The 15,595-nt window shown below is 38.8% G+C and overlaps 1 protein-coding gene across 5 annotated transcripts in view; it reads left to right on the forward strand.

Moving 5' to 3' along the window:
* Positions 1-15,595, forward strand: part of PREX2 (phosphatidylinositol-3,4,5-trisphosphate dependent Rac exchange factor 2) — a 297,237-nt gene that overhangs the window by 165,200 nt on the left and 116,442 nt on the right. For all 5 annotated transcript variants that reach the window (XR_009253713.1, XR_009253712.1, XR_009253711.1 and 2 more), the window contains 2 exons: positions 9,180-9,399; positions 9,943-10,150. Coding sequence is in view for 2 of the 5 variants with exons in the window: in XM_058699768.1 (XP_058555751.1) it covers positions 9,180-9,399; positions 9,943-10,150 (428 nt within the window). In the remaining 3 variants the exon portion in view is untranslated. The remainder of the gene's footprint in view (positions 1-9,179; positions 9,400-9,942; positions 10,151-15,595) is intronic.

Here is a 15,595-nt window from a genome sequence, read left to right on the forward strand (position 1 = left end):
TTATTTATCTCAGTGTTTCTGAATGTGAGTTAATCTATATGTTTTACACTCCTGATATATTAAGTAAAAGATAAGCCCATGTATGTCCAGATAGGGCTATATGAGAATAGGGAAATGTGGAAATGAATACTTGAACACTGGTTACCTCAGGTAGAGTGGGACAAGGGGAAGAAGGATCACCATATTTTTCTTTAGGACTTCACTAAATGTTTATCTTGTGAAGTTGAATATGGGTTGCTATTTTGATTTTTTATAAATCCATTCACATGAAGAAAAATGATATTCAAGATTACTGCTTAATTGTCACATCTGTTAATTCTCTTTCCATGATTGTTGAGCTCAGTTCGCCTATTTGATTTCAGGAAAGATTCCATGAATGCTTTGTTGTTGCTGAAGAGCAGAAGATTCTTTTTATTTCTCTTTTCTCTCTGAGATAGGACAGTGTTTGAGGTAAAATTTAAAAGGTCGAAACAAATGCAAATTAGCATTCCCTTTTGAACACATTTTGAAAAGAGAATCATTCTCTTTCAGAAATGGATCTGTATAAAGTATGATAGGTGTTGAGACAGATTCTAGTTGTCAAACTTGTCAGTGTTTGGGGGTCATTTCTCTTTCTGTTTTTTTTTTTTTAATTTTCTTCCTACTTCTCTCCATTCATACAAAAAAACAAAAGCAGTAGAAATATCTTAAAAAATATACATGAAAAAAGTAAACTATGTGAGTAAAAACAAAACATCAGGATGAGGATATATTAGATAGGGTATTGATTCAGCTGCTGTAAGAAGGACCAAGATAACATGGGCTTAAAATTGAAAGTTGATTTTTCACTCATATGAAGGTTCAGCGGGCTGGGAGTCCAGTGGGGACTGGATTGACAATCTTCTAGGGCTGCTTCTATAGTTTTGCTGTCTCTCCTAAGACATTGCCCTCTTCCACAAGGTCAAGGTTGGCTGATCAGCACTATGTCTAAGTTATAGCCCCTCAGGACAGAAAAGAAGTGGAGAGCAAAGAGTTTCCTGTTGAGGCCATGACCTGGAAGTTGTACACATCACTCCTGTTCACATGCAATTAGTCATTTAGTGAAAGCAGACTGAGAAATATTGTCTCAAACTGGACATCCATGTGCCCAAATAAAACTCAGAGAATTTTATTAATAAAAGAAGAAAGAGAGAATGGATATTGACAGAAAATTAGCAGATACATTTATAGGTAAAGTTATATTACAATAAATGGTATAGACCACCAAAAAGGTGATAAGGTCAGCAAGTGCTAAAGCTAGTTAGTTGCTAAAGTGGAATATTATATTTCACCTGCAGTTTCCTGATAACCAAAAAAATAAATAAATAAATAAATACAGTCTATCACATATTTATCAGCATCCCTATAATTTATACATGTTTCTTAAGAGAAGCAAAGCTTTTCTTAGACTAAGTTCTAAAAGAAATCTCTCACGCTGAATTTCAAAGAGGCGACACCAGGAAATGTCAGGGCAGTATCTGTAAACATATCCCTGAAAAAGAAGCGGCGGTTTGTTTTATGTGCAGATATTTTTCATACACTCTTTATTGAAAGCCAATGGCATGCGTCAAAAACTCAGCTTCACAAAAGGAAATTTATTGCAGGTTGGGGCAGGAAGAACAGGTAAACGTTTACTAAATGCATACCTGTTATGTAGGCAGTAATTGCTTAAGGATGGCTCCCCTCCCACACCTAAAATCTATATGGAAGACGGGTCAAAATACATGAAGTAAGTAATAATAATACTGACTACTTAACCTATTAGGAGGTGCCACGATGACTGGGTGAATGTGTTGGCACCCCATACCCTCTTCTCTATGATGGTGCTCCCTGGAGTTATGCAGCACACATCAGTTTATAGCAATCTGCTGTCATATCAGGCATTGCATAGATATTTTACAGTTTGCATATGTTGTATAATTTTATCCACACAGTGACTTGAGACACATTATCTATTTCATTGATAAGTGGCTGAGGCTCAGAGTGGTCAAGTAACTTGCCCAAAGGCATGCAACTGAACACAGCTGTGGAATTTAAACCTTGCTTCCTTTTATTATAAATCTGTTTTTGTTTGTTTACCTGCAATTTGACACTGTACTACACAGTATATATATTGTTCAAATTCCACTGCTACATTTCACTACACAGCTAAACAGTATGGGTCTTATTACTACGGCAGTGGCAGTTCAGTAAAGGAGAAATCTTTGTGGATTGAATAGTCAGCAGATGTTAGCTGCTGTAAGTTGGAAAGATTTCTCAGAGTGAAGAGGAGTAGAGATGGCACTCAAGTAAAGAGAGATATTGTAAGTGAAGGCCACGATGTAGAAATGAGATTGATTTTATTGATGAAGAATTGGCATGTTGCCTACACTAGAAAGGATTGGAGTTAGATACCATTAAAAGGAAAACTGACAAAATCTGAGTTTTCCAGTGATATTTTCGAGTGGCATAAGAATCAGATTTGTTTGTAAGAAGTACGAGTTGATGGTGACTTGGTCTCATGTAGAAGCTTTGGGGATAGAGAGAAAAGGATCAATCCAAACGATACATAGCAGGTAAAATATATATAGCTCTACGATGGATTGGTTATGGTGGATGAAGAAGGTGTTACACCTTGGTTTTTAACAAAAATATGGTTTGTGATAAACTGGAGAGTGTTATGTTGGGAGTAGGATTAGAAGCATAAAAGGAACAGGTTTTTCCCAAAATGTTGGGGATTCTCAAAAACATGAACCTGCCGAGTAAAAAATTTCTTACACTTTCTCAGAAGTAACTGACAGCCCGGAAAGCTTTTAAAGCAGAGATGGACAGGCTAATGGGCAGTGATTTCAGATGATAAAAATAATATCACTGAATTGTGGGAAGTTCTTCTATGTACATTATTGTTGTGTGAGCCTCGAAATAGCTGTATGTACTGAAGAATCCCACCATCTGCTTGTTTCTCCAGGAGATTAAGAATTGGCTTAAGGTCACTTAGCTGGAAGTGGCAGACTGGGTCCAGTCCTGTAGAATGCTGTCTCATTTATTTTTCTTTTTAATTTTAGAAGTAAAGAGAAAATTATATTCAACTAGAATTTAAACACCTTCAAAGGTATCCTTTTCAGCATCCCTTATTGACCATAAACACATTTAGAATAATCGACTGCCTTTCTCACTAGATAGACAAGCAAGGTTAGCATGAAAATATTTCAAGAATATTTTTAATTTGAACAAAATTCAGATACCTAACACAATAATAGCCTTTCTAGGTTACATAAGGTTAGCTCCATTTATGTATCAAATGCATGTCAACAGAAACTATAGCATTTGTGAACGTATATTTTTAATTTTCATGTATTTACTTTGAAGCTATTTTTAGTAGCATATTTTTTCTTCCAGATGAAGGCTTCAAACACCCCTCTTTTTTTGTAAAATAAAATGTATCCATAGAAACTAAAATTTCAAAGAGGCTGGCTTTCCTTTATTTTGACTATTAAAGTTTTAGGTTTTAAAAATAGAAACAAGTTGATTTCTGCAGTTTCTATAGCCAGGCTTCCCCAATCATAATTGATTTTCTGCCCAGCTGTACAGGCCACAGATGTTTTTTAGCACATGTATGAGACAAGTTTCAGACCTTACTGGAGAGTGAATCCTAAGCAGGCATTTAATCTCCTTGGGGCAGGATGTGTGGGTGATCCAGACATAAAACTATGCACTGTTTGGAGAAACATTCTTATCCTAAATTGTCCTTGGGACCCTTTTTAATTCTAGATTCATTCTCTGTTGTAGAGTAATTCCATAATTGGGTTTATTCTGTGTATTAGGGATGTTTCCTCCATATAAATATTTAATGAGCTTTCAAGAGATAGTTCCTGTTTACACAAAAATATTGCGTGTAGGAATCCAAAGTCTTACTTTATTTATTTATTTATTTATTTTTAATTTTTTTTTTCAACGTTTTTTATTTATTTTTGGGACAGAGAGAGACAGAGCATGAACGGGGGAGGGGCAGAGAGAGAGGGAGACACAGAATCGGAAACAGGCTCCAGGCTCCGAGCCATCAGCCCAGAGCCTGACGCGGGGCTCGAACTCACGGACCGCGAGATCGTGACCTGGCTGAAGTCGGACGCCTAACCGACTGCGCCACCCAGGCGCCCCCCAAAGTCTTACTTTAAATATTCCAAGTGCCTTTAGTTATTAATGCCACAAAATCCTCAAACTGATTGATACATGGGTCTGGAAAATTTGTGGTAAAAGCTTCCTGATGTCCCCTTCCTCTGATACAGAATTTTTATAACTATGCCAATAGAGTTTTACACTTAATTGAAATGGGAGATTATCTTCAAAATAGTAGCCTACCTTTCTATGTTTTTTCACTTTTTGTCAAGTGAGTATAATTGGATTTTAATGTATTGTCATGGTTAATAATTCGTGAATTAACTACCAGTGCATTAGAAACCTGAAGTTCCACTTCCAAGAATTACTTATTCTTATCAATATACAAATACACTTTAATATCATCTAGATTTAAAAAGTCAATATTTCCCTTGACCCCCAGACTTTTCTCTACCTACTGTTTCATTTCTTGAATTCTATCCTGTAAAACAACTACCTATACTTGCTGTATATACCTGTTGTCTCACTCGCTTGACATTCTCAACACACTCAAGATGGGCTCAAGTACCCTCCATGTAACTCAAGTGGCTCTTTTTTTTTTTTTTTTAAGAAAGAGAGAGCACCCAAGGGGGAGAGAAAGAGAGAGAGAGAGAGAGAGAGAGAGAGAGAGAGAGAGAGAGAGAGAAAGAGAGAGAGAATTTCAAGCAGGCTCCATGCCCAGTATGGAGCCTGACACAGGGCTTGATTCCACGATCTTGGGACCATGACCTGAGCCTAAATCAAGAGTCAGATGCTCAACTGACTGAGCCACCCAGGTGCCCCTGAAATGGCTTTTTAAGGTCATTGATTGATGATGATTTGATTTTGCCAAAGTTCATTTACTGTCATCATCTTATTCCTTGTTTTAGTAGCATCAGTGCAGTTGACTGTGTATCTGGTTTTGTCTTTTCTGGGTGGCTCAGTCACAGTGAGTGTCCCACGTTTGTTCATCCTTTTTTCTCTGATCTCTTCATGCTGCAGAATTTGGGATTTGCTCCCCGACTCTCTCTCTCTCTCTGCTCTCCATCCCCCAGTGATCACATTCAGTCTTGCCGTCTGACCTCTCCATTTGAGTCTAACAGATACCTCAGACTTCACATGTCCAGAATACAGTCCTGGTCCTGCCCCTCCAGTTTGTCATATTTGCTGTTTTCTCCACCTCAGAATGAGACCCATCCTCCCGCATTGCTCTGTCTTAAAACCTCGAATACATTCTTTACTTCTCGTTCTCACATACCATTCTCTTGGCTGTACCTTTACCACATGCAGCCTTTTCTCACCGCTGTGATTGCTGACAGCCTAGGGTGAGCCAATGTTGACTCTCCCAAGAGTGGTCTTCCTGCTTCCACCCTTGCCCACTGACGGTGTGTTTGTTCTGAGGGGCTGTGGATCTCAATCACAGTAAGAACTAAATCTTTCCAAAGGCCTGTGAGCTCCTGTTTGAGCTGAGCCCTCCTTCTACCCATGATCTCCCCATTCCTGTCTGTCACCTTTCCCTTCCCCTTTCACTGTGTGCTCTGACCACACCAGTCTTCCTGACATGGAACACACTTTCCTTGGGGCTTCTGCATTGAATGTTCACCCTGCCAGGCAGCCTTCTCTTCCTAACACCCACATTCCTAACTCTTCCTTCCTTCAAGATTTTGCTTAAATGCCAGATTCTCACTGAGGCCTGCCCTGACCACCCAGATTACAATTGGCAGGGCATTCTTCACCTCACCTCTGAAATTCCCAACCCTCTTTCCCAGCTCCATTTTGTTTTCAGCTATACTTATCATGTTCTAGCATGGTGTAATTGACTTGTTATGTTTATTGTTGGCCTCTCCCTTCACTAGAACATAACCTCCCAGAAGGCAGAAATCTGTTCCATTCACTGATGTTTCCCAACTTGCCTAGAATGGAGCCTGATTTAGAAAATCCTCGATGTGTAATTGTTGGATGGATGAATAAAGGTGGGGATAAGTGGGCTACGCTATCCATGAGAGGCCTAAAATGCTGTCCATGCCAGCTCACCTTCCCCTAAACCCTGTACATTTCTTTATTGCAAAATTGCAATTTTTGTTTATGGAAAATAGCGCTTTTTTTTTGTCTTTCTTTGTGCGCTTCTCCAAAGCAGATTAACGAGTTCAGTGTTCTTTTTGATGTTTCCAAACAAGATGCCAGGTTCATGTTGGCAGGGCCACTTACCACCGTGTGGCCAGGCTAGAACACATTCCTGTGCGTGTTCTACAGTCACAGGAACTGTGCCTTGCTCACTTTAGGTGTGTTACAGGAGGGTGTCACAATTAAATATTAGGGCATGCCCTCTAGGAGTACATTTTTGATGTATTTAGCACATTTCTAGGACCCATGACTGTGGGGTGCCTCCTGCACCTCCCCCTTTCCTAGGGACACCCTTGGATGGAAGACAGCACTGCTTTCATAAGCCTCTTTCTTCTCTGAGAGAGGCAAGCAAAGACGTTTCCTCTCTGACACTCTTTGAAAGAGTTCCAGCCATTTGGGCATGGTTGCACACCCCTCCTGAGTGTATGGGGAGAAGAAACAGACTGTGTCCACGGGCGTTTGTACTGCGGTGCATGTTGGAAAGTTATAGGAAACTGGTTGCACTAGAAAGGCAGCATTCCCCCTTGTCTACCTGATTGCTCTAGTAACACCACAGCCCATTGCTCTGTTCACTTCCTTCCTAGCACTTACCAAATTTCTAATTGTCCTGGCTATCATATTTATTATATAATTGTTATAGATGCATATAGTTGTACATATATTTATACATGTACATTACATATACTTGTAATAATATGTTACATATAAGAATATTATATTATTTTCACCTGTGTCCCCTACTAGACCATGAACTCCATGAGGGCAAGGGCTGTGTCTCCAGCATTTAGTGCGAGTCTGGAATAGATGCTTCTCTTTATATTTTTCAATAAGTAGGTAAAAGGTTAAAGTGAAAGAAGGCAAAAGAAGCATATCTATCTATTATGGTCAATGCTGGGCCACGATAAAATTGATTTCTGTGCCTTTGTGTGTACCGTGGGGCCTTATCCCGCAACTGCAACAGAAAAGACCTTCTCACTGCAAGTTTGCGTCTTTCCCAATTTGAGGTCTTTCCCAGATGAGTCTTCAGGTCACAGTTTTTTATTAGTAAAGTGAGGGGATAGAACATTAATTCTCTAAATTACTTCCACTCTTTTAGTGGTTAGGATATTATCACTATACCATTATTATCAAGTTTGTTACTAATTTTGTTGGCAGTTTTCTGCATTTCAGTCCACTTCCATTTTAATTGCTACTGTGTGCTTATACTTTGCTGAGCTACATAGCTTCAGACATGTGATTTGAAAGCACAGTTTAATATGTAGATAAAATAGTTCATATTCTGATGATGAGCTTGTAAGTTGTGATTTTTGGTATTATGTCTTTATTTTTTAATTTAACCTAGAAAAGTTGCATGGTAACCAGTGTTAGTCTTAATTTTTAATCTTTCAGTGCCCAAATTACTACTCACTAGTAGTATAAATAAATAGGATCTGCTTATTGTTTTCAAGCAAGAAGAGAGCACAGAGATTATTTTATCCATATTCTTTATTTTACTAGGAATGGTAAAAGGACAGTGACTTGCCCACCATCACATAAGTTATAAATAGCCTAAGTGTAACTAAAACATACGTAGCCGGTGGCTCTCCGTCCTTTGATTTTGAAAGTATAATCCAGTTCAAGTCCATGAGGTGCACAAGACAGACATAGGTATAACCCTCATAGAATTTACCACCCACTGAGATAGAGATAAGATTATTCATAATTGTAAGGAGGGTTACAATGTGCTATAACCTAGCCAAGGAAGTTGGACCTAGATGAAGGCTCATGGTAGGCCTGCTGATTTCATAGAACTTGAAAATGAATAGAAGTAAGTTTGGCAATGAAGGAAGAAGAACACTCTGGGCACAGCACTCCGAACAGTCTGTACAAAGACCTAGAATGAGTAGATGGTATGTAAGAAGGCCTGGGTGAAGGCAACAAGGAGCCCAGGGAGCAAGGGGAGGAGAGCTTGAGATGATAACCTAGGTGCAGATCAGACTTTGGGTGGCTGTATAGACCATGGCAAGAATTAGATGGACTTGAATTACAAGGTTCGAAGTGTGGAGTGGCAGTTCTTGGAAGTCATGCAGATCCCTTGAGTGTCACTTTATTCAGTGGCATAAAAGCAGAGTCCACACCAGTCTTCAGGCTGACCCTGACCCAGGTGCTCAGCAGTTCTTAGCAGGAGATATGGGAAGTATAGTTGTTTCTGCCTGTTGTCCCGACCTTCTGGGTCAACACCACCACACCTGCTGTCTCACCTGTTCTGAGACTCAGGTTTGGACTGGCTTTCTGACAATGTTTGGAATAATCCACTCTTCACCTGACAGCTGTCCTCTTCTGCCGCTTTGCCTCACTTTAAATATCGTGTTCCTATCTGCATATCCTTGGATTCCAATATGATTTCTCTGTCGGATTCTCAGCTGCTAGCAGTCTGTGGATCTGACTCCTAGTAAGTGGGATTGGTCACTTAAAATTTACTTCTTTTAGGGGCACCTGGGTGGCTCAGTCAGTGAAGCATCTGACTCTTGGTTTCAGCTCAGGTCATGATCTCACAGTTTCATGAGTTGGAGCCCCACATTGGGCTCTGTGTTGATGGTGTGGAGCCTGCTTGGGATTCTCTCTCTGCCCCTTCCCTACTCACACTGTCTCTGTCTCTCTCTAAATAAATAAATAAATAAACTTAAAAAATAACCTCTCTTAGCATCTAACTTGTAATCAGAGTTTCAAAAGAATCCTATGCATTTGTTGCCAATATTGCTTTGCTTTATTATGAATGTGCGGGTTTTAAAATAATGACTTCATTTCCAACAACGTAAAATTTGTTTCACTAATTCCACTTGACATGATTTAATTTTTTAATATTTTGTTACATATGATGGAAGTGAAGTGTTTGAGTTGTTGCTGTGTGTTCAACTGCTTTTTATTTATTCTTTAATTTACAGTTTTCACGGGTACTGAAGAATAGAGCCTGGCCCACCTTTAAACAGGCCAAATCTAAAATTTCCCCATTACACAGCAGTGATTTCTGCCCTACCAACTGCCATGTCAACATAATGGAAGTTTCCTATCCCAAAACATCAACCTCTCTGGGGAGTGCATTTGGTGTTCAGCTGGATAGTAGGAAGCATAATTCTCTTGATAAAGAAAATAAATCTGAGCAAGGTATGTTAGCTTTTGAGATTTTCTTAAATCATGAAAAGTACTTTAGGCAATTATTAACTATTCCAGCATCCCTGAAATATGATCGATTCCTCTGTGTGCAAACAAGTCTGAACTTTATAAAGACAGGAATCCTCTCTATTTTCATTTGGATAATTATACATAAGCATTTATCAAATGAAAATGGGGTTATTCATTTTTATTATTTTTTCTCTAAGAAGAGTGGTTGTTCTTGCCTTCCTCACATGTATGATAGACACAGCTTATCCTGCTGTGAAAGCGACGAGTCTGAAGTGGCCCCATAACTGTGAGAAAAATACAGGAGGAGCTGCTTCAGCCCAGGGCCACTCCACACCGTCACACTAGGGTATGAGATGGAATCATATTTTAATCACAATTCCCAGAAGCTTTAATTCCTGAATTAAATTCAGCATCGGATTGGCATTTTATTTTATGTTAGCTTGGGTGTCTAGAATGAATTGCATTGGATCGTTACTGTAAGTCAAAGGTCATAAATATTGTTCTGGAATAATGTTAACTCCTCAGGGAAACTGAGCCCTATGGTGTACGTTCAACACACAATCACAACAATGGCAGCCCCTTCAGGTCTGTCTCTGGGACAGCAGGATGGACATGGGCTCCGATATTTGTTAAAAGAGGAAGACCTAGAAACTCAAGATATTTATCAGAAACTGTTGGGCAAACTTCAGACTGCACTGAAAGAGGTGGAGATGTGTGTTTGTCAAATTGATGAGTAAGTATTTTATTTACTGTACTTTTAACTGTGCCTAATAAAATAGCTATAGAAAATGTGACTTTTTTGAACATCCATCATTCTCTTTCATTTTTAGAAATGTACGAGTGTGTGTGTGTATGTGTATATGTGTAAATCACATAGATCCTCTTTTTCCAATACCTTAAAAATGATATAACATGATAAATATATAGATATATATTTTAAGGAAGCATTTAATACCAGAGAAGAGATGAACAAAATCCTGTCTTCTAGAAGACACTAAATAAATCTCAATGTGCAAATAGTAAATTGAAAAATAATGATTGAAAGAGTACCAACTAGGTATAGGGATCTCCTTGTATGCTTTATGCTCCTGGTATTTGATATATATGCACTCAATAGATGTGTATGGAAAAATATAAAATATAACATCTTTAACATGCCTATTAAATAAGTAAATGCAAAATTATGTATCCATAGGACCAATGACCAGCAACCTTTTTTTTTTTCCTTCTGATTGAATTAATGGTTTACTAAGCACTAACTCAAATAGCTATGCCGGTCATTTGGAAATTTTTACCAAGAAACAGAGAAACAGAGGTAGTTAATTAAAACTTTTCCAGGGGTGCTTGGGTGGCTCAATCGGTTAAGTGTCCAACTTCAGCTCAGGTCATGATCTTGCAGTTCATGAGTTCCAGCCCTGTGGCAGACTCTGTGCTGATAGCTAAGAGACTGGAGCCTGCTTTGGATTCTCTGTCTCCCTCTCTCTTTGCCCCTCCCTCCCTCACACTCTGTCTCTCTCTCAAAAAATAAATAAACATTAAAAAAGTTAAAAAAAAAACTTTTTCAAAGAGGTCAACTCCGATTCTTATTTTAAAATTTGATGGTTGGACAATTGCCTCAACTCTGTGGGATGGTTTGCCACGTCTCGCTGTGTGATGATGCTTCACAGGTAGTCAAGACAACTCTGTATGGTCAAAACAACATGGGCTTTGTGATAGCTTGGTTAGTCATGTGTTAAACAGGATGAAGAATAATAACACATTACAAGTTTGTGATGAAAATTATAAAAATTAATACAAAAAGTCATCAGGCAGTGCTTAACATCATACTTGCTCATCTTTCAAGGAGTTGAAATTGCTGAGTATATCTGAAGTTGGTAGAATTCTGAAAATGGTATAGACACATTATCCCCTTCTTATTGTACTCTCTTTATTAGGTTATAGATTAAGATTGCTATTGGGTGTGTATTGTTTAATCTACACACACATTATCCCACACTTCCTTGGATAATTCAGTTTTGACATAAAATATTTAGAACTTATTCTAAGCCTTTTTTTTGGTCATTGGACATTATACTAATACAATCTTAATTGACATGATCTCTTATATCTTTGAAATTTAGAGATAAGGATCACCATATGAGATGTATCATATTTCTAAGGTTATCTTTAGATAGTTACTATTTACTATGCTGCTTTGTTCTGACATTTTTATGAGTTAATTTAGACTGGAAATCCTGCCTTCTTGTGTCTAATACACTAGTTTTCAAAACTACGTATAGCATTGGTGTATTATATTGTGACTGTCCCATTTACAGATGAATTAAATAGTTTGGGGTTGCTAAGAGAATGGGTGGTTATTTTTAGGGAATGGTATCATACTTTGGGTTGTGTGAGAATCACTCATGTGACACATAAGTTAATATCTTAGGGCATTATATTTTGTTTTATTTAATAAATGGAATTTTATTATATGATATGTTGTATTTTAGAAACCAGTTTTTCCCCCTTAAAGTATTTAGGAAGTGCACAGAGTAAGAATCTTTGTTAATAAAGCAATAAATTGTGGCACTGAATCACGAATCCTAGCTCTCAGAGGGATTTTAGGAGAACATCTGGACCGATCCCATACTGCCAGTTAGTCCAAGAGTGATTATTCCTGCTTTTCAGATGAGTCCTTTACCAAAGGCAGGAGTATTGATGTGCCTACGCGGACACTACCTTGGAGACGAGGCCTCTAATGCATTGACTACTCAGCACTTCCTGGCAGTTGTCCAGACTTCATCTGTCTTTGTTAATTTACTGACTTTTTTTTTTAACTTTAGCTAATGTAGATACATTTTTAAGAAAGTGGTTAGAGCCAAAGGGCTCCCTTTACCTGGCTTAAAATGCTTTATATTTAAAGCACTCATTGAAGAAAGAAGTTAGGCTATTTTTATTAGCCAAAACTACTTAAAATAATTACTTGTTTTTACTGTTTTTCTTAAGATTTTCCCACTCTAAAACCCTTTACCTTACTATGCGTGTTTATTAGGAAAATGACATGAAATGAGTAAGTGATTTGAGAAACTTCCTTGGTCTTCTCTGTGTGCACCATATAATTTAATTCTAAATATAAATATGTTCCATGTAATTCAATGTGCAGCATAATCATTTTAAAACAGTGCAGTTGTCCAACTGCCTGGAATCCCTGTTGCCCCATTCAGAGATACTGCAGTGCAGTCGAGCTTGACAAATTATTTGAAAAGCTAGTTACCCAACAATTTTCTCACCATGTAGTAATTATTCTTGGTCAGACAGAGATGCCTCTGCAGAGTGGAGAAGCAGATCTCTGATACTTTGCCAAGTTTTAAGAGGAATTGCCTCATAACACCTCATTGCTGGCCTTTCTGGAAATCATTCATTCCTGTGAAAGGGCTTGGTACTGAGCTTGTCTGCTTCCCCTGCCACTTGGGAACCCTTCTAGAAATAAAATTTTCTTCAACACATAGACATCCCAGTAAATGTTCCTACTTCAGTCATATCCAGAGATGGAACTAGAGACATATTTGTTGTCTATAAACATGAAATAAGGTAACGTTATGAACTTATTCAAAATTCTGTGATTCCTGTCTCATTGAAGCTAAATACTTTGGCCATTGCATGGGCTATTTTCTGACTAATGACACGTAGGTATGAGACCTAAGTAAAGGATAATCTGCGGATAATCCAAACCATCATCGGGACTTTAAGATGCAGGGTTTGTGTATTCTGTCAGGGAAGGAATGAATAAAGAGTACTGAGGGCTAGTGAAGATAGGAAAGCTGAGAACAGACTGCATTTTACAGGTGCAAATGCCCCAGACTGAATGATCAACAAATGGCATTGTGGGACCCTTAATGAGCTGGGCCTGCAGGTAGGCATGGTAGGGCCGACAGTGGAATTACCTTTGAGGTTTTCCCAAGGATTTTGCTCTTAAATGTATGAAAAGAGGGCATAGCTTCATGAGCTCTAACGTGTATTGTAGGGGCTTAGGTGCCAGGCACAGTTGTATTAGTATACACACTGATTTTATTCCCACAGTCCCTCTGTAATGTGGGTTATGAAACACAGGGACATAGCACATTAAATCTCTAACTTCAGTATGTTTCCAAAACTGAATTCTAGATTTCCTGGTACTAAACCTACTTTGACTCCTTCCACATGAGAGTCTTCCCTCTTCTCAGTCAGGTATTCCCCACGTCTGCAGTTCTGCAAGCCAGAATCTGGGTCTTACCTTTGATTCTTCTCTTTCCTCCCGCTTCGCCTGTAGTACCTTGTCAAGTTCAGTCAGTTATACCTCAGAATGTATCCGCTCCATCACCTTAGACTGGGTCACCATTGTCTCCTCACTAGCATCCACTGTGGGAGTTTCCAGCTATGTCCCTCTCATGCATTCTACGTTCAGCAGATGCCAGAAGGATCTATAAACGTAAATCATGCCAGTTCCTTGCTTAAAACCATTTAATTGCATTGCAATGCCATTAATATAATATCAACTACATCACTGTGGCCTGTGTAGCCCTCCACAGCCTGCCCCTGTCAGCCTGTCCAAACCCATTTCCCCGAGTTCCAGCTGCTCTAGCCTTTTTCTGATCCTGGAACATGACAAACCTCTGCCTGGTTAGCACTGCTCCTGAGGTCTGCAGCTAGCCTTCTAGGCATTCAGGTGTCAGGCTAAAGGCCGATCTGTGGAGATCAGCTTCCCCAGGATAAAGTAGATACTCCTGTATCCCAGTCACATATGTCATTCTTCCAGATATCTGCCTTTCTACACAACTGTTTTTTTTTTTTTTTCTGATGCTAACAAAACTCTAAAGCCCCACGGACTTAAAGCGAGAGGCTTTCTCTCCATGCTCATCTGGGTCACAGGGTTTCCACTCCACGTTGACCTCACTCAGAGTTCAGACTGACAGAGCCCCCATCAGTAGGAGTGACTCTGATTGTCACACCAGCAAGAGGGAATGAGGTAGGCTGCACACTGGCTTAAAGACCGGCACCTAAAAGGGACTCCTGGCACCTCCACTTACACCATACTGGTGGAAACAAGTTACGTGGTCGTTCTTACCGTCATAGGGTAGGGGAGGCCACCCAGTCATGTGTCCAGGAGGACTGGGATGTGGTGATCAACACTAATGACCCCCTTCCTCCCTCCAGCATGTATAAATGATATGCAGGGAGGGGATGTGCTTCTTAATTTGCACAGTATATGTATATAAGAGTGTGTCTTACTCACCCCATCTCTAAAATGAGGATCATCATCATCATCATAGTAATACCTACTTCATAAAGGAGTTTTAGGATTGAATGAATTTAATACCTATTAAGTTCTTAGCATGGTGACTGGCATAAGAGCTCAACAAATGTTAGGTCTGATGAAAGTGATACAGATGATGATATTTAAGTCTCAGTTTAACAGAAAAACACACAGGTTGGTGTCAGATAGTATATACAAAAATCTTTATTCATCAAGGGTGTGAGAAGGAGATTGGCCTGCTTGAGGCTTTAACTTAGAATTAATGGACCTGTACTAGGTAGCTTAATATCGTATATGAGCAAAAGCAAACTATTTCCATATGCACAAATATTAAAGCTTTATGCGTTATTAGTTTAAGGATCTAGAAATTTTATGCAAAGACGTGGTGTCAGAAACACAGGTTTTCTGTCATTTGTTTGTTAGCCTAACATTTGTTCCCACAGGGTCAGTGCAGGCATCATTGCAGCTGTTTAAAATGAAGAGCAAATATGTGGATATAATTCATATGACTTTGAAAAAAAATGAGTATGCTCAGCCCCATGACTTTTAATTTAAAAGATACATAAAGCACAGAGTACTCCTTGCAAAATGAGAACTCCTGCATCTCCTTCCTCTTTAGTATTCAGAGTTCATCTGTCTGCGCAGTATAGGCTTTGGGTAATTGGAGTTAATCTAATGTTTTAAGCTCTTGGGTAGAAGGAGTGAATAAATACACATCTGTCTTCCAAGACATAAAAGTATCTTTGCAAATAAGAAAACTCTGTTTAAAATAATTTATAGCTTCACAGTGCCTACATTGGGCAATGTAACCCAGCCCCCTGATTTTCACTGGTATCTAAAATGTATAAAATGCCAAAATATTATTCAAATGTCATATCCCAGTGAGACCTTCCCTGACTACACTAT

Source organism: Neofelis nebulosa, chromosome 14, assembly GCF_028018385.1.
Source record: "Neofelis nebulosa isolate mNeoNeb1 chromosome 14, mNeoNeb1.pri, whole genome shotgun sequence".
NCBI classification, from domain to species: domain Eukaryota; kingdom Metazoa; phylum Chordata; class Mammalia; order Carnivora; family Felidae; genus Neofelis; species Neofelis nebulosa.